Source organism: Pseudopipra pipra, chromosome 3 (assembly GCF_036250125.1).
Source record: "Pseudopipra pipra isolate bDixPip1 chromosome 3, bDixPip1.hap1, whole genome shotgun sequence".
NCBI lineage: Eukaryota > Metazoa > Chordata > Aves > Passeriformes > Pipridae > Pseudopipra > Pseudopipra pipra.
Window position 1 is genome coordinate 79,265,188 of NC_087551.1, and position 24,719 is coordinate 79,289,906.

General features: G+C 38.0%; 1 protein-coding gene across 2 annotated transcripts in view; it reads left to right on the forward strand.

Moving 5' to 3' along the window:
* The window catches only part of MDN1 (midasin AAA ATPase 1), a 105,199-nt gene that overhangs the window by 43,527 nt on the left and 36,953 nt on the right, over positions 1–24,719 (forward strand). For both annotated transcript variants that reach the window (XM_064649951.1, XM_064649952.1), the window contains exons 32-62: positions 248–392; positions 1,317–1,446; positions 2,751–2,975; positions 3,394–3,591; positions 5,015–5,223; positions 5,771–5,893; positions 6,900–7,097; positions 7,189–7,296; positions 7,878–8,066; positions 8,853–8,942; positions 9,055–9,315; positions 9,448–9,718; positions 10,226–10,385; positions 10,696–10,812; positions 11,963–12,171; positions 12,271–12,416; positions 13,278–13,480; positions 14,613–14,833; positions 15,863–15,976; positions 16,513–16,645; positions 17,306–17,415; positions 18,074–18,207; positions 18,936–19,096; positions 19,428–19,548; positions 19,982–20,192; positions 20,335–20,566; positions 21,688–21,814; positions 22,672–22,842; positions 22,987–23,201; positions 23,300–23,681; positions 23,886–23,995. In XM_064649951.1, coding sequence (XP_064506021.1) covers positions 248–392; positions 1,317–1,446; positions 2,751–2,975; positions 3,394–3,591; positions 5,015–5,223; positions 5,771–5,893; positions 6,900–7,097; positions 7,189–7,296; positions 7,878–8,066; positions 8,853–8,942; positions 9,055–9,315; positions 9,448–9,718; positions 10,226–10,385; positions 10,696–10,812; positions 11,963–12,171; positions 12,271–12,416; positions 13,278–13,480; positions 14,613–14,833; positions 15,863–15,976; positions 16,513–16,645; positions 17,306–17,415; positions 18,074–18,207; positions 18,936–19,096; positions 19,428–19,548; positions 19,982–20,192; positions 20,335–20,566; positions 21,688–21,814; positions 22,672–22,842; positions 22,987–23,201; positions 23,300–23,681; positions 23,886–23,995 — 5,424 coding nt within the window. The remainder of the gene's footprint in view (positions 1–247; positions 393–1,316; positions 1,447–2,750; positions 2,976–3,393; positions 3,592–5,014; positions 5,224–5,770; positions 5,894–6,899; positions 7,098–7,188; positions 7,297–7,877; positions 8,067–8,852; positions 8,943–9,054; positions 9,316–9,447; positions 9,719–10,225; positions 10,386–10,695; positions 10,813–11,962; positions 12,172–12,270; positions 12,417–13,277; positions 13,481–14,612; positions 14,834–15,862; positions 15,977–16,512; positions 16,646–17,305; positions 17,416–18,073; positions 18,208–18,935; positions 19,097–19,427; positions 19,549–19,981; positions 20,193–20,334; positions 20,567–21,687; positions 21,815–22,671; positions 22,843–22,986; positions 23,202–23,299; positions 23,682–23,885; positions 23,996–24,719) is intronic.

Below are 24,719 nucleotides of genomic sequence, written 5' to 3' on the forward strand. Positions count from 1 at the left end.
CTGTCGAATCCCAGGAACAAAATCTAGTTATTTTCCTCCTTACTGTGTGTAAAAAAAATATTAAAATATAAATTTAATTTCATTATCTGCTTGCAGCAGTATCCCTCATTTTAGTCTTTTCTGTTACCCATTATATTGGGCAAATGAAAGTTTAACCAGGCCAATTAATTTGATTTTCATTTTTAAGTGACCTTTTGAAGTGTGAAACAAAATTTAAAATTAACAATTTTTTTAACCTTCTGTCTAGTGTTCTTGAAGCTGAAAAGACATTGGTACTTGCTGAAAAAGGAGGTCAAGATGATGAGGAGAACGAGGTAGAACTATTAGTTGCAGGAAGGAAATTTCGTATCCTTGCGACCATGAATCCAGGAGGTGACTTTGGGAAAAAAGAGGTAAATGTCAAAACATCTGGAAGTACAGCATGCACTTTCAGGTCATATTTACCATTAAGTGATTGGAGGTCTAAGGTGCATTGTGCCAATTCTGGCATCCAGTGCTTTCTAGTAGGCATCTGCTTCATCGCTCTAAAAGAGGATTAGGTTGTATCTGTTTTCCATCACTTTTATGTGGTATCATTTTGACATTGTAAGTCAATACTCAGCAAAATGTCAAAGAAAGCTTCAGACCTCTCAATACTCTAGGTAGGCTTGATATATAGGATATTTCGAGTACAGGAACTGTGACTTGTGAAGCAGCTCTAATATGAGTCTGGAGTAGTACAAAGTTGCATAGTAGATTATTTTCCCTAATGCTATTCAGAAAGTGACAGAAGTCACCTTGTCTGTCTCAGTAAATATGAACATCACATCCCAAAAGGTCTTTCTTATTAAATGGAAAAAATCTGTTTCTAAACTTCAGGTTTAAGTAACTAAAAACAGGTCAAAGAAAACCCCAAAGACAACAAACTCCCCCCACGCCCCCACAACTTTTAAACAGTGTTGGAAGCTAGGTCTAAAAAAAGAACTCTAGTTTGTGTCTGTAAGCAAAGGGAGATTCCAAAGCCATTGTTTGATACATGATGTCCTAGAATGAAACGGAACTTTGGTGCTTGCAAACCAGGTTCGTTTCTTCCCATATTGTTTTGAACTTTCTTTTCCAGCCATTTCCTGTGTTGTTGCTACTACTAGAAATCTTTAAAATATGCATTCTCTCAAAGATTTTGTTACATCCTTTTCAAAATTAGAAGGAAAGGTCTAGCTTGTTCACTTTATTAATGGTTTACAAGTAGAGCGACTACAAGGCTATCAGTTAACTGTGCCATTAAGGAATATGATGTAATGTAATTTGAATTGCTGTATCATTCTGCTTGTTTGCAGCTTTCTCCTGCATTGCGCAATAGATTTACTGAAATATGGTGTCCACAAAGCAATGGCCGTGATGATTTGATACAGATTGTAAAACACAATCTTTATCCGGGATTGTCTCTGGGTGCAGTAAACCATGAAGGTGGGTATTCTTGTGTATTCATATTCAAACATTGCTAAGAAAATAAAAAGTTTGAAGGTTGCCAACCCTTTCTCAGAATTTACACCCCTGTGACCCTTTTTCTTCTAATTACATCTCTTTCTGAGGACAGTTATGATATATTTTAGATTTTGTTCTTCCTTTAATATTTATGTTATATGGCTAACCAAATTAAGTTCAAGGCTGTATTTACTTCACCATCCAGGTAGTTGAACTATCCCCAGCTCTTCAGTGTCCCAACTTGGTTTCTATGTAGAGCGTTAAAAGAACTGTCGCTTTACTTTCTGCCAGCAGCTTCACTGTTAATATTAGTCACTTGATTCTGTCTTGTTACTTGAATTTGAAAGGGTCTGTAATGACAGCATAGGCATAAACTTACTGTACCAGGGTGAATTTATGCTGATACTTTTGGTCTGTGTTTGGCCCTGCCACCTGTGAAAGCTTTGCTCTTTCCTTGCCAATTTATGGGAAAACAAGCACTGATAAACGGGAAAGTTGTCCTTGAAGAGAGCTTCTTGTATAAACTGTTTTAATTGGTATTCCATGATTGGCTAGTTATCCTCCAAGGTTTTTTGAAGGAGAGATTGAGGAGGAGGATGAGGAAGGCTCAGCCCCAGACTCAATTAAGAAAGACCCCCAAAACATACTACGCGTGCATGAGGGGATTTCCGAAGTTCTCGCGTGTACGCAGAAGAGGTGCACCTACATAATAGGGGGTGGGACTGAGGGCCTCGGGCTGGGTGGTGCTGGCCACACCTGGCGGTTGTGGCCACTTAATTAATTGTATAAAAGGCAGATAGCTCCCCTCCAAGAAAGCACTAACTTCACACCAAGGACAACGTTGCCTTTGGCAGGGACGCCTGCCAGTTTGTCAACTTACTGACTCTCCAGGGATGCAGCTTCTGCTATGGGTAATTATAGGCATGCTAGGTCTGTAAGATAACTTTATGGGCAGCAGCTGGGTAACTGGGGGCTTATTTCCCTCCTCCTTCCTCCCTTTTGGGTTTGTTCGTTTTGTTGGCCACCTTTTGGTAATAAATATTGGTTTTTGTTGAGCTCGCAACAGTGTCTGTTTTTAATGTTCTAGTATATCTCTGACCTTCCCTGATACACTTACTTTTCAGTTATTCTGCCTGTTAGGATATAGAGTACCCACCCATGTTGCTCTGCATTACAGCTGTACCTACTTTAGAGATGTTTTTTACAACAGTGTGGTAGATGTGACCAATAAAATTATTTTCTAACTCAAATTTATTTGATTTTTATTTATTTTACTCTCTTTGTAGGGGCAGACATAGCAGAACTCATGATGGACTTTGTTGAATGGCTGACTAATCAAGAGTTTGGTCGCCAGTGTATTCTCAGTGTGAGAGATGTCTTGTCCTGGGTTAATTTTATGAATGTCATGGTAGACAATGAGTCGAATTCTGCCAAGGGATATAATCACATTTCTCCAATGATGTCTTTTATCCATGCTGCATGTTTGGTATATATTGATGGAATAGGATCAGGTAAATCTTCAGTGCTCATTAGTAGCAAAACATATGAAACTGTGTATTTGTATTAATATTTTTTAGTCAAATGCAAACAAAATGCTTTGGGCCAGCATGGAACACTTCTGGGAGAAGTTTTCACTGCCATTTAACAATATCATGTATGTCATGTGCCTTCCTGTGTTTTGGTAGCAAGAGTTTGAATAATACAGAAAACTTTAAGAGAAGAACGGGCTTTGGAAATAAGGTGCCCTTAATTCTGTTGCTCACAGAACAATTTGTCTATGGTAAATAGTACTGGAAGCATTCGCAAGCAAAAGCACTAAAATAAAATATAAACTTGTGTGTACAGAAGGAATTGAGTTTCTTAGTTATAAAATTAATGTGCCTACTTATGTTTGTAAAGCACACACTTACTTAACTTTTCTAACTACAGGTACAACATCCTACTCAGCTGATACAGCTTTATTAGCTCGTGAAAAATGCCTGACATTTTTATGTGAGAAAATGAGTCAGTTTTTTGAGCTGACTGATTATCAGAAGAATGAACTGAAGATTTATGACAGAACAAAGGAGAAAGAGTTTGTATGGATGGACAGCTTCATGGGAATTCGCCCCTTTTTTATTCCAAGAGGCAAGAGACTTTATGGGAGTGGGTGGTTATTTATTCTGTGGTTTGTATTTTCAGTAGCTTTGTTATTCGCTAAATCTAAGTAGGATACCTGAACCATCACAGAACAATTTATTTGTTCTCAAGCCTTAAAAAAATGCCTTTTCTGCCTCCACAAGTGTGTGGACTGCAAATCAATCACATTTATTAAGAAGACATATCTGTTCATCCCTTTCTTTGATGACTTCTTAATGGTTAATGGCCTAATTTTCACAGACTTTTTTGGTTTAACAAAGCTTTTTAATTTTGAGTTGTAATTTTCTGTCACTTTTGCACAGTCAGAATGCCTGTTAAGTTCCAGTAACTAAAGCTGCAGCTCCTCCTGGCCCTTGTGTAAAGCATGGGAAGCAGGGGTCCTGAGTACAAAGCTAAACAGAATGGAGACTAATGTCCTGCCTTGCTGTAGGCTCTCAAAAATTTGCTGCAATCTTTGCAAAAATTATTTAGTCCCTGCATTTCAGTTCTTCATGGGACAGATTAATGCAGATGGGACTAGCAAAAAAGTGCTTTTTACCCTTAAAATACAGTGACAGGACTAAAAAAGTGATGACTGTGAGCTTTCTAATTCAGCTGGTTAGTTTTTACTACACGGAACTGTGTGTTCCTAATGTTGTATTGATCATTCATATCTGAACATTTTGGCATTCATGGATTGTGTTAGTCGTGCATAAAAGTGGACAAGGTAATGCTTTTTTGTAAATTGCTGAGTTCCTCTCTGCTGATCACAAAAGGATTCTCTTTGGATCCTTTTCATACTAAACAGGTATCAAGATGTGTAAGATAAATTGGTGATTAGTGTCTTGTATACCTGAGTAACGCTGTATTACATATTTGGGGGAGTGATGTCCCAGTGAGCTATACTGACCGGAATTTGGCAGAGGAGCTCTGTACTCTCTCCCCACTGTATGCCATAATAACAGTAAAGAGAAAGCACATTTTAATTAAAGCAGTCTTCCTTCACAGAAGTAGCAGTGTATGGAAAAGATTAATACGTTATTCTGTAGCATGACCAAATTGGATCCTTCAGTGTCAGTTTTTCAAGAGCTGTGTTTGAGTTTTAAATCCTCATGTCTGAAGCACAAGGACAGATTTATGTTTTTTTCAGCGATAGCTCTCTATTTCCTGACAAAATCAATGATATATTTATACGCTTTTTGCAAAATCCAACATAAATATGCAGAGATGGGTTAAGACACAGCTGTGGGTCAAACAGAAAGTGTATGTGCCTGATCTCTGAGAATGGCATACAAGCTTGATCTCCACTGCTTGCTGTACTGAGATCAGCAATTTACAGACATAACGATCTCATTCAGAGGCACACTGTCAGCAGCTCCAGCATAAACATTCTGTTTTAATTGTTTTCTGTTTTGCTTTTCCTTTGTTTTAGGCCCTGTTCTCCAGAGGAACAACATGACAGATTATGCTTTAAATGCTGGGACTACAGCAGTGAATGCACAAAGACTGTTAAGAGCCCTACAGCTTAACAAACCTATTTTGTTGGAGGGGTCACCAGGAGTGGGCAAGACCAGTCTAGTTGCTGCCCTGGCAAAAGCCTCAGGAAACTGTCTTGTTAGAATCAACCTGTCCGAACAAACGGTAGAATAAAGTACCATCTTCGTAACTTGGTGTTATGGCAGGGTAGAAGTTTTGTTTAACTTTAAAAATGCAGTTCTTTTTAACTTTGGCACTGAGTCTGAGATGTCAATTTTTCCTTCTTGGTCTAAAGATAAAACTGAATGGGGGGGGGGAACCAGAAAGAGCAGTAAGCTTCTCTGAGTGAATGCCAATTCCCAGACATTTCTATTCTTTTCAAGTGAAGTCATGCGTATCTTTGTGTACTATGTTTTTCTTGGCTTCTGCAATGTTACTTGAAAACAGTTTTAAGGCTTCTTAGCTTTTCTGTTCCAACTTAAATTTTTGTTTTTAAAAATAGTAGCCGGTCACTGGAGTACTGCAATGGAAAACCTTTTAGCATTTTGCAGTTACTGAAATTTTTTAAATAAACCTAAATGTAGGTATTAAAAAAGAAGGGAGTAAATGCTAAGTAAAGTCAACAAAGGAACTTTGTTTTAAAGTTGTTTTATGAACTTTTGTGAAGTCTTGTAGTTCCCCAACTCCCCCGTCTTGTTCTCTACTCCCAAAGGATGTGACAGACTTATTTGGAACAGACTTGCCTGTTGAAGGTGGGAAGGGAGGAGAATTTGCCTGGCGTGATGGACCGCTGCTGGCAGCACTGAAGGCTGGACACTGGATTGTATTGGATGAGGTAAATTCAGGTTTGGGGGACAAATAAAATGGAATATTCTAGAAGAACAAACTTGATGTTTTGGCATGTAGGAGAAATAGCTTCAAAGGTTGATGACAGAAATAAATTTTGCTTACTTTTAGTTATGTGCGTGTAGTGCCACATTGAAAGTGATCATTACATGTATGAGAAAATTAATCTCCCTCTACTAAGTCCCTTTGCCCATTCAGTCTCCCTAGAGAGAGGCAAGGACTAGGCTTCTGTGATATGATAGAACAAGGGTTGAATCCCAGCCTAAATTACTGCAGAAAACCAAGGATATATTTGAATTACATTTGAAAGTTTTTAGGGAAGAGTGTCAATAGAAGCTTTGTTATACATGGTCTTACATGAATATAATTTCACTGAAATAGAAGATGTTTTGCTGGGACAAATATATTGTGTTGGGTACTGATTTAATTGCTATGGAGAAGAGTTCCATCATGAGAATATAAACTATCCTGTCACCACAGGTTTGTTCGTGTACCATGTAGCAAATGCTTTCAAGCGTACATGTGCACAGATCTGCCTTCTTGGCAATGTGCATTCTAATTACTACACAGTGCAAATTCCTGCATTTTTTAGCCTCTTGTATACCTCTTCTCCCCCCCCCCCCATTTAGTAGAATATGACTTTAAACAACCATTATATTTAAATAACCTAGACTACCGCCTTTTAAAAAACAAGCCAGCAAAACACTGAATGTCACGGAAGTTCAGAAGAAACATCTTGAACATACAGGTTTTACAATGGATAATTGTTTTGATATCCAAATGAAAAAAACACAGTACAAATAACAAGTGCCCATAAGGAAAAGTGCTATTTGCCCCAGTGTAATAGCAGTCTAGCTGGAGGTAGTAACATATCATAGTTCTAGAACAGCAAAGAAATTGAATTTTACCTTCTATGTATTCCAAACTGTTAAACTAGAGAGTATGCAAAAATGTTTTGTGGAGCATTAATATTATATCCTTATTTCTTTCCTCAGTTGAATCTGGCTTCTCAGTCTGTATTAGAGGGGCTAAATGCATGCTTTGACCACAGAGCTGAGATTTATGTTCCAGAATTGGGAATGAATTTTCACGTACAGCACAAGACGACTAAGATTTTTGGATGCCAGAATCCGTACAGGCAAGGAGGTGGAAGGAAGGGTCTGCCCAAGTCCTTTCTTAATAGATTTACACAGGTAAGCTTATTTGTTTGGTTTAAACTATGTCATGATCCTGTCTTGTAGTTTTCTTATTGTGTCAACACTCTGAATCCTCTTGATTTTACAGGTGTATGTTGATCCACTCTCAGCAGAAGATATGAAGTTTATTGCGAATACATTGTTTCCTGCTATTGATAAAACTGTTATTGCTAAAATGGTTGCTTTCAATAACAAGGTAAGTATATTTTAGTTTCTTTTGTGTAGAAGTAGGCAAAATGCAACAAAATTGGAAAAAAATTAAGTCTTATGTTATGCATTTTTATAGAGAGCTGCATGGGTAAAACGAGAGGGATGGAAGTATATGCAGAAGAAAGTAAAGAACACCACTAAACCCAGTACCTGAATTCTTGTACCACAACAATCAGGTTCTTCGTTGATAATTGATGAGGCATTGTTTTTCATAGAAGACAAAACATGCATACACAGTAGTAGTAATCTTAAGAGAAAGTAGTATTCTGTGACCTTATGTAAAATCTCCTGTGGCAGCATCTTACTGAATGTTAATTTATAAGAGTGCAAGAGTGAACAGGAAAATTGAGCTGACTGTTGGAGAAATAATAGAGGACAGACAAACTAAACCAAGCTTTAGTTCTGACATATTTTCAGCAAAGTGAATGTAACTTGCTCTTTCGGTTGTCGTCTGTCTTGCAAGCAGTGCCAAAGGCAGAAGTTCAGTTGAGTTTTTTAAAAAATATTTGAAACCACCTCGTGAGTAGAATAAAAGATTATATTTTTAATTACTGCTTTTTTTTTCAGATTGACAGAGAAGTCATGGCTGAAAGAAAATGGGGACAGAAAGGAGGACCCTGGGAGTTCAACTTACGTGATCTTTTCCGCTGGTGCCAGCTAATGCTTGTTGATCAGTCACCAGGATGTTATGATCCAGGCCAGCATATGTTTTTGGTATATGGAGAAAGAATGAGAACTAAGGAAGACAAAGAAAAGGTGAGCTGTGTGTTCTCCTTCCTTGCTCTTCAGATGGTCAGGAAATATTTACAGAAATCCAAGTGTAAATTTGAAGATTCTTTGCAATTCATTCATAGACATTCTCTCTTACAAAAGAAAATAGGTTTGTTTGGGATTTTGAGGTTTGACATACATACCTGCTCCCCTTGCAGTTTGAAATATCAATTTAATTAGAATAAAAGCAGAAAGCTGGTGTAAGTGAAGGCAAGTAGAATAACAAAGGACTTAAACAGAGCAAACCAGAACATATTCTTGTGTGATTCTGTTTTAAATAATGTTTGCCACCTACTTTTCCCTCTCTTACCTGGAAGTCTTTTGCTTTTGTTTAGTTTCACAACATTTAAAAGGTATTAAACTAGAAGTCAAAGACTGAAGTTACTGACTGTGTGTGACTGCATATTTTTCTCATGGGTTTACTTTCCCCTCCCTGTAACATTGTTATATTTTTCTGTGTTGTCAAAGAGCTTACCTATTAAGTGAATTCTATCCCAGTACTTTGTTAAAGAGAAGCATTGCTTACAGTATTTCAAGTCACAGGAAACCATGATTAATGAAGGGGTTGCTGTGTGCAGCTCACACTCGTGTTAATGGCTGGCTGTACTTTGAGTTAAATGACATTTGTGATTTAACCGTGTTAGTTACTATCACACGGCTGTGGAGCTGAGAGGAAAGGCTACTTTAGAAGTAAATTTTTAGAAGTAAATCTTTGGAACAATGGATACCTTGAACTGATTAGTCTCTTTTTTGCTCTTTCGATTGTTCTAGGTTATTTCCATATTTAGAGACATTTTTGGCCAGGAGGCCCATGTCTATACAGGAACCAGGGCATTTCACATCAATCCATATAATGTTCAGGTAAACTGTTGACAAGAGATTTTGTGAGGGGAGAGAGAAGTAAGCAACTTGCACAGCTAAACTTCTGTTTGCCTCTTGGAGTATTCATCCATGTGTCTCTCATCCCTTTCAGATTGGTTATTCAGTTCTTTCTCGTGGCAACTATGTTCCTCATCCTGGCAGAAATCTCTCATTTCTGCATCATTCACTGCAGTCCCTCGAGTCCATAATGAAATGTGTGCACATGAGCTGGATGGTAATCCTGGTGGGCCCAGCAACTGTCGGTAAAACCAGTCTTGTTGAGCTGTTGGCCCATCTCACTGGCCATCGACTAAAAATCATGGCAATGAACAGTGCAATGGATACAACTGAACTCCTGGGCGGATTTGAACAGGTAAATGCTGGTTTTGTTATATTTCTCCTTCCTACCTAACAGTGGCCAGTCACTGTGAGCTTAGTGTTTACAAATGGAGCCTACATCACCACAGTCTTCTGCATGAGCTAACTCTGTATGGCCTGTTTGCAGGTTGATATCAATAGGCCATGGCAGCGCCTCTTGGAAAAAGTGGAGAATGCTGTAAGCACACTTGTAAGGGACAGTCTTCTCCTGACAGAAATTTGTGCAGATGATGCTGAACTTGTGCTGCGTGCTTGGAGCAATTTCATCCTGAATTACAAACCCAAATCTCTGGGTGAAGGAGGTAGAAGTGTTACAGCTGAGTTAGTGAGCAAACTGGAGGGAATACTTGTGCTTACCCAGCGACTGAATAACAAAATAAATTCTTACTCAAAGGCAGGTATGTATGGTGGGCAATTCAAAGTACCGAAATTCTCCTGTATTGAGCTACTCAACATATGATGCAATACGAGCTCTTATCTTGTATTCCTAAGAAAGGGAACTTGGATATGCTATTCTTGTGTTTTTACTCTGAAGCACTTATCAGCTGATCGTTATGAATGTCAGCAGAGTTGTTTTTCCTTTTTTTATTTTTTTAATCATTGTTTAACATAAGGCATTAATATCCATCAAATTTCATCTGATGGGATGAAGGGGTGGAGAAAAATATCTGTTTAGGGAGGAAAGTGTCAGTCTGGGTTTTATATGTCTCTGGTTGCAAACCCCTTCTGTTCACATAGATTTGGCTCACGGGAGGCTACTTGAAAGACTTGGAGCCTCTGCTGTTATGTGCCTCTAGAAAGGAGGAAGCATATATGTTTATGAACAAATAATGACTATTTTTCTTGAATGGAGCAGGAAGCTTCCTCAGCAATGTAAGTCTCAATGTAAGATATACTCCTTTCAGAGTTTGCTCACCTGGTAGAAGAGTTCCGGCACTTCAAGCTGCAACAAGCCCAGGCTGCTGACTGTAACAGCCATGGCACTTTTGAGTGGGTGGATGGAATGTTGGTTCAGGCCCTGCAGTCTGGAGATTGGCTCTTAATGGACAACGTTAATTTCTGCAAGTAAGAGATTTTAGTGACCTTGTTTCAGTGAGTGAATCCTTTGACCTACCCAATTGACTTTGCCTCTTACTCTATGGTTCACAGCTGAACATTTTGCATTAGATAATACACAGGAATAGTAACTTAGGTTTTTTGGAAGTGTCTTCCTTCTTAGCTTCCTTCCAGCTTAGCAGTTGATGGTTTTCCTGTTACTTTATAAAGTAATTAAGTGTTTTGCTTTTTGTTAAAGACTGGTACCATTTTGATTTCAGATCAGAAAGGGGTCAAATTGTTACCTTTGCATAACCATATGAATTTCTTTTGAATACAGCCCTTCTGTGCTGGACCGCTTGAATGCTTTACTTGAACCAGGAGGTGTTCTTACCATGAGTGAGAGAGGTGTGATAGATGGCACAATTCCTACAATAGCTCCTCATCCAAACTTCAGGTGCATTACATTTCTGTTTGGTGTTGTTTTGGGGTTTTTTTGCCTTTTATGTTCCCACCTTACCAAATAGCAGGTTTAGAATAAAAATGTCATCAGTGAGCCAGTCTTTTCGTATTTGGAATGCTGTTCAGTTTGCCATGTACTGTAGTAACACTGTCTGGCAAGGAAGAAAATTGCACTGTGATAAGCATATGAGAGAGAACTTAAGAGGCTTTGCTTTATATCCCTGTTGTAGCACAGACTGAAAAATTCATAGCAGTGTACCACTGTCTTGATTTTCCATTTCTAAATTAGGATTTCAGCACTTCCCTGTCTCACTGTAGTTGAAGTTGAGGGAACATGTGTTGAAGATGGTGAAGTATTTAGATATGCTGATAATGAAAGCTGGTTTATGGACATAATAATTTTCTTCCCAGCTTTTTCCATCTCATCTATAAATTTGAGTTTCCTGCAATGATAGAACTTTTAACCCCAGCAAACCACCCAAACAGGCAATCTGTTGTCTCAGATCTGAATGAGTCTGTGGGGAAGATGGGAGGAGAGCATATAGAGTATTCTGTATAATTCCTACCTCTTATAAATTCATGAAAAGAATATTGGGACTGATATGCTCTGGTTCCTCTGAATTGGAAACAACATTTTGACTTCTCAGAAACCTGTTTTCACTGCATTGTATCTCAGAAGTAGATTTTCCTCCTTGCTTTTAAGAGATGTCTGCTGATAGTATTAATTACTTGAGTAATTAGTATTTTAGTTTTTAAACAGCACAGATTTATCTGAAGCTGTTGCTAAGACTTTTAAAAGCCTTTATAGCTCAGAGGCATAGCTTAACTTCTCTTTGGAAGTGGGCAAATGATAAAACAGACATAACTCAGATATGAGTTTAAAGTCATGCAGAATATCTGTGTCTAATTTCAAAGTATAACTATTAATACAGATTTCTTATTTAAATTCAGTAGCTGTCTCTGGTTTTCTAGATATTAGTGTCCCCATTTTTATGAAGATGAATTTACTTTATGGAAGAGCAGATTTGGTGGTTCTGGAGTGATAGTTTAAGGACCTAAGTTACATCTTAAGAATGTAAGGCAGTGGAACTAGATGATGTTGTAGATCCCTTCCAGTTTGACTATTCTATTCTAATATCCAACAGGCTTTTCCTTTCTATGGATCCAGTTCATGGGGAAATATCCAGAGCCATGCGGAATCGTGGGATTGAAATTTACATTCCTGGGGAGAATGATGGAAATGTATTGGACAGTCTGGATTTGAAGTTACTCCTGCATGGCTTGGGTTTAGTTGGAGATAGTGTCTGTGACGCACTTATGGCTGTGCATTCAGAAACCAAGGCAGCAATAGCAGGTAAGAAAAGTCAGTTTGGTGTTTGTTAACAACTTGGGCTTATTACATATGTATGGATGAGCTCTTCAGTATTAAAGCTAAATGCTGTGTATCTTTCAGGTTCTGTGTCATCTTTGTCACCTTTGCTTCAGGCTGCTGTATTGATTGTGCAGCAAATACAAAGAGGCTTTGGATTAGCAAAGTCTTTTTACAGAGCCTGTTGGGAAGTTTATGGCCACTCACAACAACTGCAGATTAACCAAAAGGTAAAAGTCCTGTATTTGAAAGCTTCTCTTGTATCATCTAGATAAGTGAAAAATGTAATTTCCTGAGGCTATATCCTGTTTCCTAAGTGCCTAAGAGTGAGGGATTGATGAAGATGGTGCTCTTGGAAAGATAAATCAAACAATTCTAAACATCTTCTCAATTATTTGTCAAGTGATGAAGAAAAGGGGTTAAGTGGCATCGGAACATTTTTTGTATCTTTTAGATACTGAACCTTTTTTGGCTCCGGTATAAGCAGTACAGTTCTCCATGTAACTTAACAGATTGGTTGAAGCTCCAGAAGTTGGAGCTTTTTAGTATTGAATGGTGAAGTACAGTGAATTTCATCTGTCACCTGCCGTTTCATGACATATTTCCTCAGCCTTGTGGCATGCTACTGGAGACAGAGGTCAGATGAGTGAGAGTTGCATAAAGACCCTGAATTTGTGATATGCTTTTTGATATAATCCCCAGGGGATAAACATGATTTGTCTTACATTTTATAGAGAGTAGCTCATTCATTTGCAGCATAAGAGATCTGGAGAATATCCAGTTTGGACTCTGAGGCAGGTTTTTAACAGCTTCAGCTGAGACTTTAGGATATTAATACTGATGAGTCTGTAGCCTGTAACACTGTGGATGTTATAATCTGCAGACGTATTCACTTCCTGTTTTAAACTGTACAATATGTTATTCCACTTCTGGTAGGAATGTTTTGGTACTTTTATTGTGTTTCTAGAACATTTGGGTTATAGTGATTTCATAATAAATACATGTAATTAAAGAGTTGCCTGAGCTATTGCGCTTGAATATGTTACATGTTTAAATATGATTCTAAAGTGCTTTTTGGTTGTTTGTTGTAGCTTGTGTTAGAATTGGTTACAAAGCATGCTTCCTCTCTGGCTTCCCATGAAACTTGGGGTGAGTCTTTGCTAGCAATGGGACTGTGGCCAGACTCCCTACCTACAAGTCTGTTTGCAGCTGAAGACTCACTTCTTTCGACAGTCAGGAGTGATGCACAGGTCCTAATGTATTGTCTGCATAGACTTAACCTTAGAAACTGCAGGTAGGCTGGAAACATTATTTTTGTCTAATAAATAGGAAGTGATATATGTGAACTACTCATGGCATGTCATTGTTCCTTGCAAAATTCTTCATCAAACTGCACAGGCAGAAACTGTGATCTTCATGCTCTGTAACTGTGTTCCTGTTACCTTTCCATGCAACCACTACAAATAAAAGTTTAATTATTTACTGTTTTATGCTTCAGTCTTCAAAATACTAAAAATATATATAAAATACTTAGTTCTTTAATCTTCATTAAGTATACATTTGACCCATTTTGAGAGTTGCTAGGAGTATGCATTTAGCAGAAAATGTGAATGCAAACACTGGATTTAATAGGTAATAAGAGCTACAAAATTTCTTCCTTCAGTTCCTTCTGAGCTTTAAAAAACCCAAGTATTTAACTAATTCAAAATATACTAATGATCCTTGGTATTTCATGTTTTCTTGTAATCGATTATTCATCAGTTATTTTAAATCCTGTAGCTTCAGGTGAAAAAACACATTTTCTTCTTTAGACAGAGCGTCTGAGAGAAGCAGAGGCCCATGTGCAAGGGGCACATGCAAGAATTTTTTTTAATGATTTCTTGTGCAACTTATTTTCACAACACTGGTGTAAAAACTTCCTTTCTACCTTCTTTGCTTAAGTAACCTACTCTGGACAGGTACCGTGGTTTGCTTCCAGTGAAAGAACAAGCTGTAGAAGTTATTATTACTAAGATATAATGTTGAAATTGTAAAACCTTAGCAACATTCTGTGGTGTTTGCTTTTTTGTTTGTTTTTGTTTGCTTGTTTTTTAATCAATGACACTTGCTTTCTTGTCTTTATCTTTTTTTTTTTAACTTCACATATCGTTCTGGTGCACAAATCAATTAGAATTTCTCAGTGATATGCTGTGCATATTCACTTTGGGTACTGCATGAATTTTTGGCAATAGTGAATTCCTAACGGTAGACACCTCCAACTGATTTGAAGTTGGAAACTGGTTTTAAAGATAAAGGAGGAAAGATTACTGCGTTGCTACCCTCTTGCCTGCAGGTGGTTGCATCCTGAGTAGCTTGACTTGCAAAGTATATTATTTCCTGGATCTGGCAGTTTGAGCCCTTGATTACTGGAATTCTTTTTGCTTCAGGACACTACCACTGACTCTGCAAGATCTTCAAAAAATTATGCAGTCCACTAATCCCGAGAGTCTCAAATTCAGTCCTGTTGAGATAGATGCAAACTGGATGGATAACATGGAAGTTCTCCATGCTTCAGTCAAATTGTTCATAGAGAAGGCAACCAATCAAGATTGGAAATTACGAGTTAAATGGCTTAACTCCTTAGCCAAAAATCTCTCACAGGTGCTTGGTATGTAATTATTTAACTTTCTGTTTTGCCTAAGGGATGATTTTCACAAATTGTAAGTCTTCCATGAAAACATTCAGACCATTCAAATTATATGACATGAAAGCTCTCAACTCTCCACACTAAATTGAGGGCATTGAGGCTCCACAGAGGGACAGGAACAGGTTGTGCATATTAGGGACAACAGGAGGCTTTGGGCTAAACATTGTCCTTTATTATTCAAGCATGTGTGTAACTTGTACCACTTTTCAATTATAGTTATTTTTGGATCCCTCTTGGTCTATGTATGCAAATATGCCTTTCTTTTCACTATTTCTTTTAGTGGTAGTAAAAACAGTAAAATGTCTCTGTTTATTTGGTGTTAAAATACAAATGGTTAGAAAGCCGAGAAACTGCAGAACTGAGATTTACTGAAGCAGTGTTCACTGAACATTCAGGATAGTAGCTGAGATGAGCTATTCACTGCTTAATTACATTATTAATCACATTAAACTTATGGAGAATTTAGACAGGAGTTAGTCCAAGTAATTCACACATTTAACTTCCTTTTATGGTGTGAAATTTCAGTTTGTGTTGTCCCTACGTTAATGGGATTGCTTCCCCTTTATTTTGCTGTGTTTTCAAGCAGGTAGGTCTATAAACTAGAAAATAGCTAGAAAATTACTTTAATGAAAACTATGCGCTTTTTTTTTTTTTAAATTGGAGAGAAACCCCCCCCCCCCACAAAACTAGTTGTACTAAGAGGAGCATTTGAAGGTATAAGCTCATGGATTTTCACAAGCCATATTTTTAAAGCATACATGAAGTATCACCAGTTTAACTAGAACTCTTTACTGGATTTGTGTCTTCAGCCATGACGTTCTGACTGCTTTTAAGACTGCTTGAAGCTAATACAAAATAGTATCAACCAGCATGTCCAGAGCGCATGCACAGATTTGATTCAGTCTGCTTGTGCTGGCTCAGTTGAATTTATTTTTCTTTGTTTGTATTAAATGCTCTTTTATGCCTCTGTTCTCTCCTCTTCACCTACAGATTCAGTGCGGATTCAGCTGGAAGCAGGTGCCGTAGCCCTTGGTTGTTTCTATGCCAGTCCTCTCTCATCTGGAGTCAGTAACATGATCAAGTTGCTACAGCCAAATATGACAGGTACTTTGAAAAAAAAAAGATGTAAGACATTGGTGCTTCCAGAGTTAAGCAATATTTTGAAGAGTGATGCATATATCCCCTGCCTTTCTGATTTGGTAGTTTAGGCACCCTCTTTTTCCCCAGGATTTTTTGTGTTAGCCCACCTGAAACCCACGTTGTGATCTATAATTTTCCCTTGGTGTTTTATAGAGTTCAGGCCTGTAGTTCCCTTTCCAAGCTTGTTAGGTGCAGTGACACTGGACCTTTTTTGGGTGGTTGGTGATCTTTTGCCTAGGTTATGACTTGTTTCCAGGCTGTCTGTTTGGGTACTCTGACTGCTGTTTAATTTACTGTCACTGTTCTGTTTTACAGAACCTGCAGTCAACTTAATGTTTTTCTGCTAGGATATCTGGAGTGAGAGAGTTCAAGACTCTGCCTTCCTCTTAGGCTTCCTTCTTTCTTTCTCTGATGTTCTTGCATAGGCAGGGGGATCAAGAAAAGTAATGTTTCCACTGAGTAATGTTTCCACTGCTGTCCTGTCTCATCTACCTTTCCAGATGAACATGTGATGCCTCTGGACCCAAGATGGAATATGCAGTTTTTGGAGATCATTAGAAATTCGACGAACTTTGATACAGAGATGGAACACACAGACCAGCTTCTAACTCTTTTGAAATCTGCAGCAAATCGGTAGGTTACAAAAAAAACCAACTTGTAAAGACTGTCCAATGACTGTAATCAGTGCTGAGTGAACACTTGTGGTGTCTGCCAAGTATGTTTTTAGGTTTTGACAGATGTGATCTAAAATACCAGGCAGAATTTTTGTACAGTATTTAAATTCTTTGCTTCTGTTTTCTGTAGATGCATACTAAAAGTAATCACTTAATATAAGGAGCAGAGCTCACACCATTCCATATAGGCTGCAGTACTCAAAAGACAAACCACAACTGTGGGACAAAGCAGTAAAGAGGCTGAAGCAGCAGTGTGAAATCTCTAACGTAACTTAAATAGTTGCCCTACTTTTGAATTTGGACTACTTTTCCTAAAAAAGTAAAAATTACACAGATTTTGAGGTTGCAGCATAAGGAAGCAGATGCTCACATATACTACAGGCCACGGTGTTGCATCTGTTTAGTAGCTCGCTACTGTTTTGTACCTGGTGAAGTCAGGAATCAGCTCTTTGTGAAGCCTGCTTCTCCAGAAACCATATTCAAGCAATTCTGCAAGTGCTGCACTTGGTTCTTTCATAATACAGTGAATGTAATACGGTTCACTTTGTAGTTCATCACCCACATAAGGCTGAGGCTTTAAAATAGTACTGGATTTTTAACAACTTTATTTTTACTTCAGGGCAGCATTATTTCTTGACCGAGAAAAAAGAAATCACACTGAGAAGAATTTGATTTCCAGCAAGAAGCCAAGAAACAGTGTCTTAAGAATGTCTGTAGATTTCCGCAAAAGTAGGTTGATTTTCACTGTTCCCTTTGGTTCTATATTCAATTTGAAATATGGTTAATTTGCAGTATTATGAAATGTGTACTTTAAACATGGTATGTCCTGAGTGTGCAAAGAATGTGTGAATGTAAAGCAGTCAGATGAGGACTAATGTGGTATCTAACACATTATTCTTAAATTAGATATACCTTATTTATGTCCCGCCTTTACTAGATAATGAGTGAATATAATTTCTCTCTTAATTACCTAAACTTTAGGATAATGGTGGAGAGAAATTAGAATAGTGTTTTGTCTTCAGCTAGTAAGAAGAGCCAAGTTCTTCAGACATGCTTTTGTTTTATGTATGTAGGAAGTTTAACTTCTAAAGCAAAGGGTAAGAATTCAGTGATGAAGTTACTGTGCTGCATAGAAGCAGTTGATCAATGATTCCCTCGTGGGTTTTATATCTATAGATATGTATAAAGTGCATAGAGGTAATAGAGAATTGTGCAAATAGCGAAGGACTACTTTTATTACTTCAATTCTTGGAACTTTTCAGATTGTTATTTTTTTCTCAACCTTAGAGAGGATCTAGTGATCAGAAGTTGACTCCTATGTGTCATGTGATGTGGGTGGAATGTTTAGTCTCTCTCTGTCTTTCTTTCCCTCTTCTCCAAACCTCAGATCCAGGAAGTTACAACTGTCTTCCTCATGCAATTGTGGTCAACCTTGTTGCTTTCTTTGAACTTTGGGATGCGTTTGCACTTCACTGGGTGAAGTCTACTCAGGTGGCCTTAAGTGACGATGACATGCATGATGTGAGTAGACTTTTCGTCATATGGAAGTTAAATGAAATGAGATTGTGTGAAGAACACTATTTTTAGTTTCAGGGACCATGGAATTAAGCACAGTGCTTCTGTGGGTATTCAGAATATGCCTGGCAGCAGGCAAATGATCATGTTTGTTTTAGTGGCTGTATTTGTGCTCTTTCTTCTCATTTGTTCTGTGTGGAATGTAGGTTTTCAGCCTGCAGATTCTTGGGGTGGGAATTATCTTTCCTAAATGTACATACCTGGGATGTAGATAGTCAGAACTTGATCATCAAGCCTTCTAATGCCTGCTTAGGATGGCATGAATTGTGCTGTAGAAGTGCCTCTTTCTCTTCACTGATGGTAAAGGGGACTATCCACATCTATCCGCGATAAGAACATCTGAACCTGGTCAGGTGGCATGCAGGTCACGGGGGTGGTTCGCTTCTCCCTCTTCCTTTTCAGACCATGAATATCATTTTGCTGAAATCTTGACATTGTAGACATGGTGCAGGGATTGCTTGGTTTTGGCTTGTGGTTCCACCTGCCAGTAGAGCTGTGTGATATTTTTGGAGAACCTATAGTTGAGTATTGGTTGTGTAGCAGTAAATACAAAGCATCGTGGGAGCTTGAAGTTAATGCAAGTGGGTAGTGGGTTTGCTCCTTCTCTTGCTTGAAGTACCAAGTATTCTGTAATATGCAGCAGTGGTAAAACTGTAACCTTTTTGGCTTGTTAGATTTTATACTGCTTGCTGTGGCGTGACCGGTTCTGGGCAGTCTCTGACACTGTGACAGTGGATTCGCCAGGGTTGTCACTTCTGTCTCTTCACTGGCACTGGGTTATGAAACACCTAATTGACAGAATTCCTCAGATGCTTGCTGGATCAGACCAGAACAAGTGAGTGGCTTTGTGTAGTGGCTCTTGATTTGTTTCTGTTAAATGTCTCTATAAATTACTATTTTCTTTAGCATTATAGCTAATTTGCATTGTTTGCTATTAGTGATGCAAGTACAGTATATTAAATAGCTGCTCATTTTTAAAGTTCAGGGTTCCTAACATGGGGCTTCTGCTTGCTCAAATGATCATCTAGAATTTTTACCCCATTAGTAAAAGGATAAGAGAGGGACTTGCCTTTCTTATGCATCCTTTTGCCTTGTTTCTTAAATTTCTGTTAACTGCGTGGGCTTTTTTCTCCCCCCTACCCTTCTTTTTTTTTTTTCCCTACAAGGATTTCCAGGGAAATTCAGTCTGTTTCACAGCAGATTCAGAGCTGCTTGGTCAATCCTGCTGGTGTTTCTGCCAATATGAAGATATTACAGAAGTCTCTAGGAAGACCTCTTCCTTTTAAGGTAATTACTTTGTGGGACTCTGAAGAACATTAAATGCTTACTAAGAATTTGAGGAGATTTTTCTAAGAACATGTATTTAAAGTGCAGGTGTAAACTGCATTTTCTTATAAATGACAGTAGCTGCTGGTATTTTTTATTATTCTGTGTATTTATTACCCCTAGTTTAGTTAGGTTGCCATGTTGAAGTGTTGTTTGTCTGCATATTTTATGTAGTTTCTTCACGAGAGAAAAGAAAAAAAACTTGACAAGGAGGAATTGTGGGCAACGGTTTCAATTTCTGTTTTCTGCTGTATTGAGTAGGGCTACTAAAAGATTGTGAACTTGTGCAGTTGTGTGCATGTGAATTTGAAATCTTAGTTTTGACTGCAGTCACAAATCTTGTTTGCTGTTTTGTTAGTGCTGCTGAAACAAATTGTCCTTTCCATGTTTCCAGGATAAACTGGGCATGGAATGTTTTTCTCAGTTAAAAGTCCTCAGCAAACCACTTAACATCTTGGAGCTAAGATTGGCCTTTGGAGAAAGCAGATGGCAGGAAAAAATGTGCTGTCTGAAAATTGCTGCCACTGGAATGAAGATGAAGAAAGCGTTGCTGCAAGCTGATGGCCTGATAATAAGAGCCAACCATTTAGAAGATGTTAGTCTGGGTAGGTCACACTTTTAAAGAGCCCAACAGGATGATTTCTGTCATCTTCATCCTTTCTGTATACAAATGGAAAGGATGTTAAATGTTCACTGGCAAGAAATACGGTACGTGCATTCATGTACCTCTTACAATCTGTCAAACAGGTCAACTACAGATTTTTTTGAAAGCTGTGCATTCATACCTGAGAGCAGAAGGAGTTAAATATAGTCATGCAGAAGAAAGGTTTCCTGAAGACACCATCTCCAACCAGTTAGACCCTGCCTTGCTAAATCAGCTCTGCAGTCAAGTTCAGCTGTGGCCTGCAATGGAATACATAGGCGTGCTCTGGCAGTACAAAATGACAGCAGATTTTGTGGCCAAGGCTTGTACAAGAAGGTAAGAAGGCTGGAGAAAGAAATCCTATATTCCTTCCATGAGATTCAGAATCCCTGGCTAGAAGCTGCAACTTTGGTGCTTTATTTCTGCATGTAAATCTCCGTGTGTGTACACATGTTATATATATATATAGCTGTGTGTATGTGCATGTATATCTCTGTAGGACACAAATATGTGTATTTGTGTATACAATGCATGTGCACTCCTTGTCTGCATGCAGAATTGCACCCAGGCAAATATAAAAAGTATCAGCAGAGAAATGGTTTAGTGTTATATTGAGAAAGTGATTTTTTTCTTTTCTAGCTTGCTTTATTAAGGCAAATACAAGGATGCTGATGTCCAAACCCCTTGAAGTAAACACACGAGACTCCAGAAACTGCTTTATTAGTGGTAGAATGGGTTATAGATGACTGAAAATTAAAACCTTTTATGTAGTAAATGGCACATAGCATTTTTCTTTTGCAAATACATATTTGCCTTTTAATGAAATAGAAGAGTCCTTCAGGTTAGGAATCAACATGAAGATGTTTATCACCATGTTGTTGGGGGCTACTGCAGTCTGGATTACACCTGAAGACAGAGAAATTACACTAGCATGCATGCTTCCTTTTGTGTGAACTATACACACATAGAATCATAGTTTAAATTACCATTATTAATTTAGGATGTGTTACTGTTGTTTTAAGGGGCCAAATGTATTTATTTTTTATCTGGCTTCCCATTCCTTAAAAGAGAGCTATTCATTTATGGATTTCAGTCACAGTATTGTTTGTGCGATGAGACTCTTAGGATCACTGGTTCACTCTTGAATTCAGCGAAGTTATGGTTTTTTACAAGAACTATAAAGCTAGAAGCCAGTTTGTTCCCAAATGTTTTGTATGTTTTGTTGAACATGTAGTTTATAGCTACAGGAGTTTCCACTTCTTCCTCTTTTTCCTGTGTTTTTGTCAGCTTGGAAGGATTCAAGGTATTGAGTGCTTGTTCTTCAATGTTTGAAATGCTGTTGTTTTAACCTTTCAGTGACTTTGCCTGCCATTCTTGATTTGTTTTACTATCCAAATAATTTATTTCATGTGCCCTGCTTAAACATTACTTAGGTTGTATTTTTTTACCTGCTGCAGGGAGAACTGCAGTCAAGAACTAAGCATGTGTTCAGAACTAGCTCAGTTTATAGCTTTTTCTCTGAAGATGACACCAACTGCTTCTCATCAGCTCTCTGGACTGTGGCACTTGTTACACCTTAATGAAGTAAGGACAAGTTTTAGTTCAATTAGCCTTGCAGATGTTTTCAACAGATTATTCAAAATATGTATATCTCTCAGTTTCTTGACATGCAGTTTTCCTCCCCGTGCCTGACAAAATCTGTTCCTTCTTTTAATAAGGAAGGTTATTAACTGTGAGCCTTCAGAAAATATAATTAAAATATGACGTTAAAACATAAATGAAATACAATGAAGTCTTAAATAACATAGTTCTATATGATCTGTTTTGGTAGTATTGTTCCATTTATCCATCTGCGACCTAATGGAATGGCAGGTGCCAGCCTGGTTGTATCTATGTATTCAAAGTAACATTATGCTGAAAAATACCTCTGTTCCTGTGCATCTCAGTTTTCTTAGCTCTATGTTGCAAATCAAATAGACTGATAAAGTTATTTGATGCATTTTCTGTAGAACATTTAATAACTGGTTAATATTTATGATACAATGGTTGTGTTCCCATAAAGCATAGTAAACCACAAGTTCACTTTCAATGCTTCAGAGCAGAGTATTGGATAGCTTTACCTGTTTCATGTTTCTGCACCCCGGTATATTGTAACAAAAGATTGCACAGTCAAAGACTAGAGGCTATATTCTAACAAGTTGCTCTGTAAACATGCTGTGTATTTCACAGACAGGAGATAGTGCAGACTTCAGGAAGTGTACTCTTTTTGTTGAGACGAGCATATGCAAGCAAATGCTATATGAATTTGAAAAAGATCTAGAGTAATATCTTGTACTGTCTGTACTGAAAAACAGTATCATACTTTTTTTGTATGTGTTTGCACCTAATTCTCTTTTGCTCCTGTACATTATTATCAACTCTAGGTTTTTCTTTTTCCTTAGATAACACCTGAAGAAGTGTCTGTTCTGTCATCTCAACTAGTTAATGCTGTGTTAGCATCCTTTTGGAGCAGTACTTTCACAACAGACCCAGACTACTGGTTGACTTGGAGGCCACTGCCTGCAACAGAGGAAAAGAACTTTTCTAAATCCTATATGAACCGTTCTCTGAAGGTTTGTCTCTTCTGACCTAATCAAGCTCTAGGCTGAATACTCTTATCGAATAATTCAGCAGTTTTCTAAAGCAATATTGTAAGTTCTAGCTTAGTCAAGTGCAAGTTGCATCTGAAAAATCTAACTCTTGATCTCTTAATTTAGGGCCCAGGCATTTTGACCCGAGCCATTTTCTCGAAGAGCTTCTTTGAAATTCTAACTAGCAGCAGCAAGACAAGCCAGTGGGATGTGAGTGAGCTTCCTGTTCTGTTATCATCCCATGTAACACTGGGAGAATGGATGGAGAGAGCACAGCAGCTTAACAAAGTCAGCACGGCACTGTGGACCAACATGGCTGTCTCTTCAATAGCAGATTTTAGGTATTAAGACCTTTCTTCCACATATATGTTATTTAAATTAAACACATTACAGAAGCTTGCTTACCATGTGTAAACTTCTCTCATGCCTTTTCCTTCAGACACACGGATGCTAGACTACAAGGAATAATGATAGGCAGACAACTCTCTGCCCTGATAGATCTGGTTCCAGTGGATCTTCAAGAAGAATTTTTGGAGTGCTGTGAGAAGCTCTACCTCAAGGATCCTGTTGCATATGAGTACCTTCTCAGCATACTTGGAAGCATCACTGATCAGGAGTTACTTCCTAAAGAATTCCTGTTTCTTCTGCTCACTTGCTTGCATCAGTTCTATGGGGAAGGGCTTAAGGAGTTACCAGAGACAGCTTGGCGAGGAAGTCTCTGGGTGATTATTGGCTTGGTGCAGCTCCAGGTGTGGCTCCCACAGACCAGGTTTGATCCAGCTGTTAAAAGAGAATACAAGCTCAAGTATGCAAAAGAAGAGGTGAGTATGGAGCTGAATTGGCTTTTACCTTTGTAATGTATAAAATCAACACAGAGGAGTTTGGCTTGGGTATTCTCGGGCAAATATTTAGTCATGATTTTTAAACTATACAGTTAGAACTTCTTTTAATGTCCAAGATGATGATGTACCTACTTGATTATAAAAATCAGAACCTCTGCAAATGGTTTATTCTTTCCTTTTTAGTTATACCAGCTGGAGTGTGAATGGAAAACATACGATTTTTCGTCCCAGCTACATACAGGAAAAAGTATTGATGATGAAGCACTCAGCAACTATATTCATCCACATATCAGGTAACATCCAGGCACTTAACTTGTCTCTTTTAGATTAGACATGTCATCTGTGTATGCTCAGGCTCTGAAGGTTTTCTCCAAGGCTGTACGATGTTTCTGTCTTTCTGTAGAAACAAGAGTTGCTGATTTTACGGTATCAGTTTCCATATTGTGGTGGTAAAGATAAGTGCAGAGGCTGTGCTGTTTACTTGCAGTGACTAAGGAATTATGTGTACGCTCTTTTTACTGCTGTAAATATAACAATTAAAGGATGTGGCCTTTGTATATTGATAAAGTTGAAGCCAGGCCCAGAAGTAAAAATAATGCCATACATCTAAAGTACAGTACTTTCTTTAAAATGTGACAATGTTATCAATGAGTTGAAATTAGCTGGATTGTTTTATTGATCACTGTACCTCCTCAAGGCCTTTCTGCATTCCAGTGCTATTTTGCAGAGTTCTTCAGCTGATTTTACTGGGGAGAAATCTCCATATATGTATTTTAGCACTAGCCTTTGCCTATGGTGCTGTGAGTGAATTAAATTTCTTATCACATAGAATACACTGTTGACATTCAGAATTTGTAGCCACTGTTATTTTGTTGGTTCGGTTTTTTGGTTTTATTTTAATCTGAGGAACTTGAGAAGGAGATTTTAAGTGAACAGAGCTTTTTCCTTTGTGCAGGTGTCCCAGTGTGTTCCTTGTACATGGAGATAAAAACTATCTATTATTCACGATTTTCCACT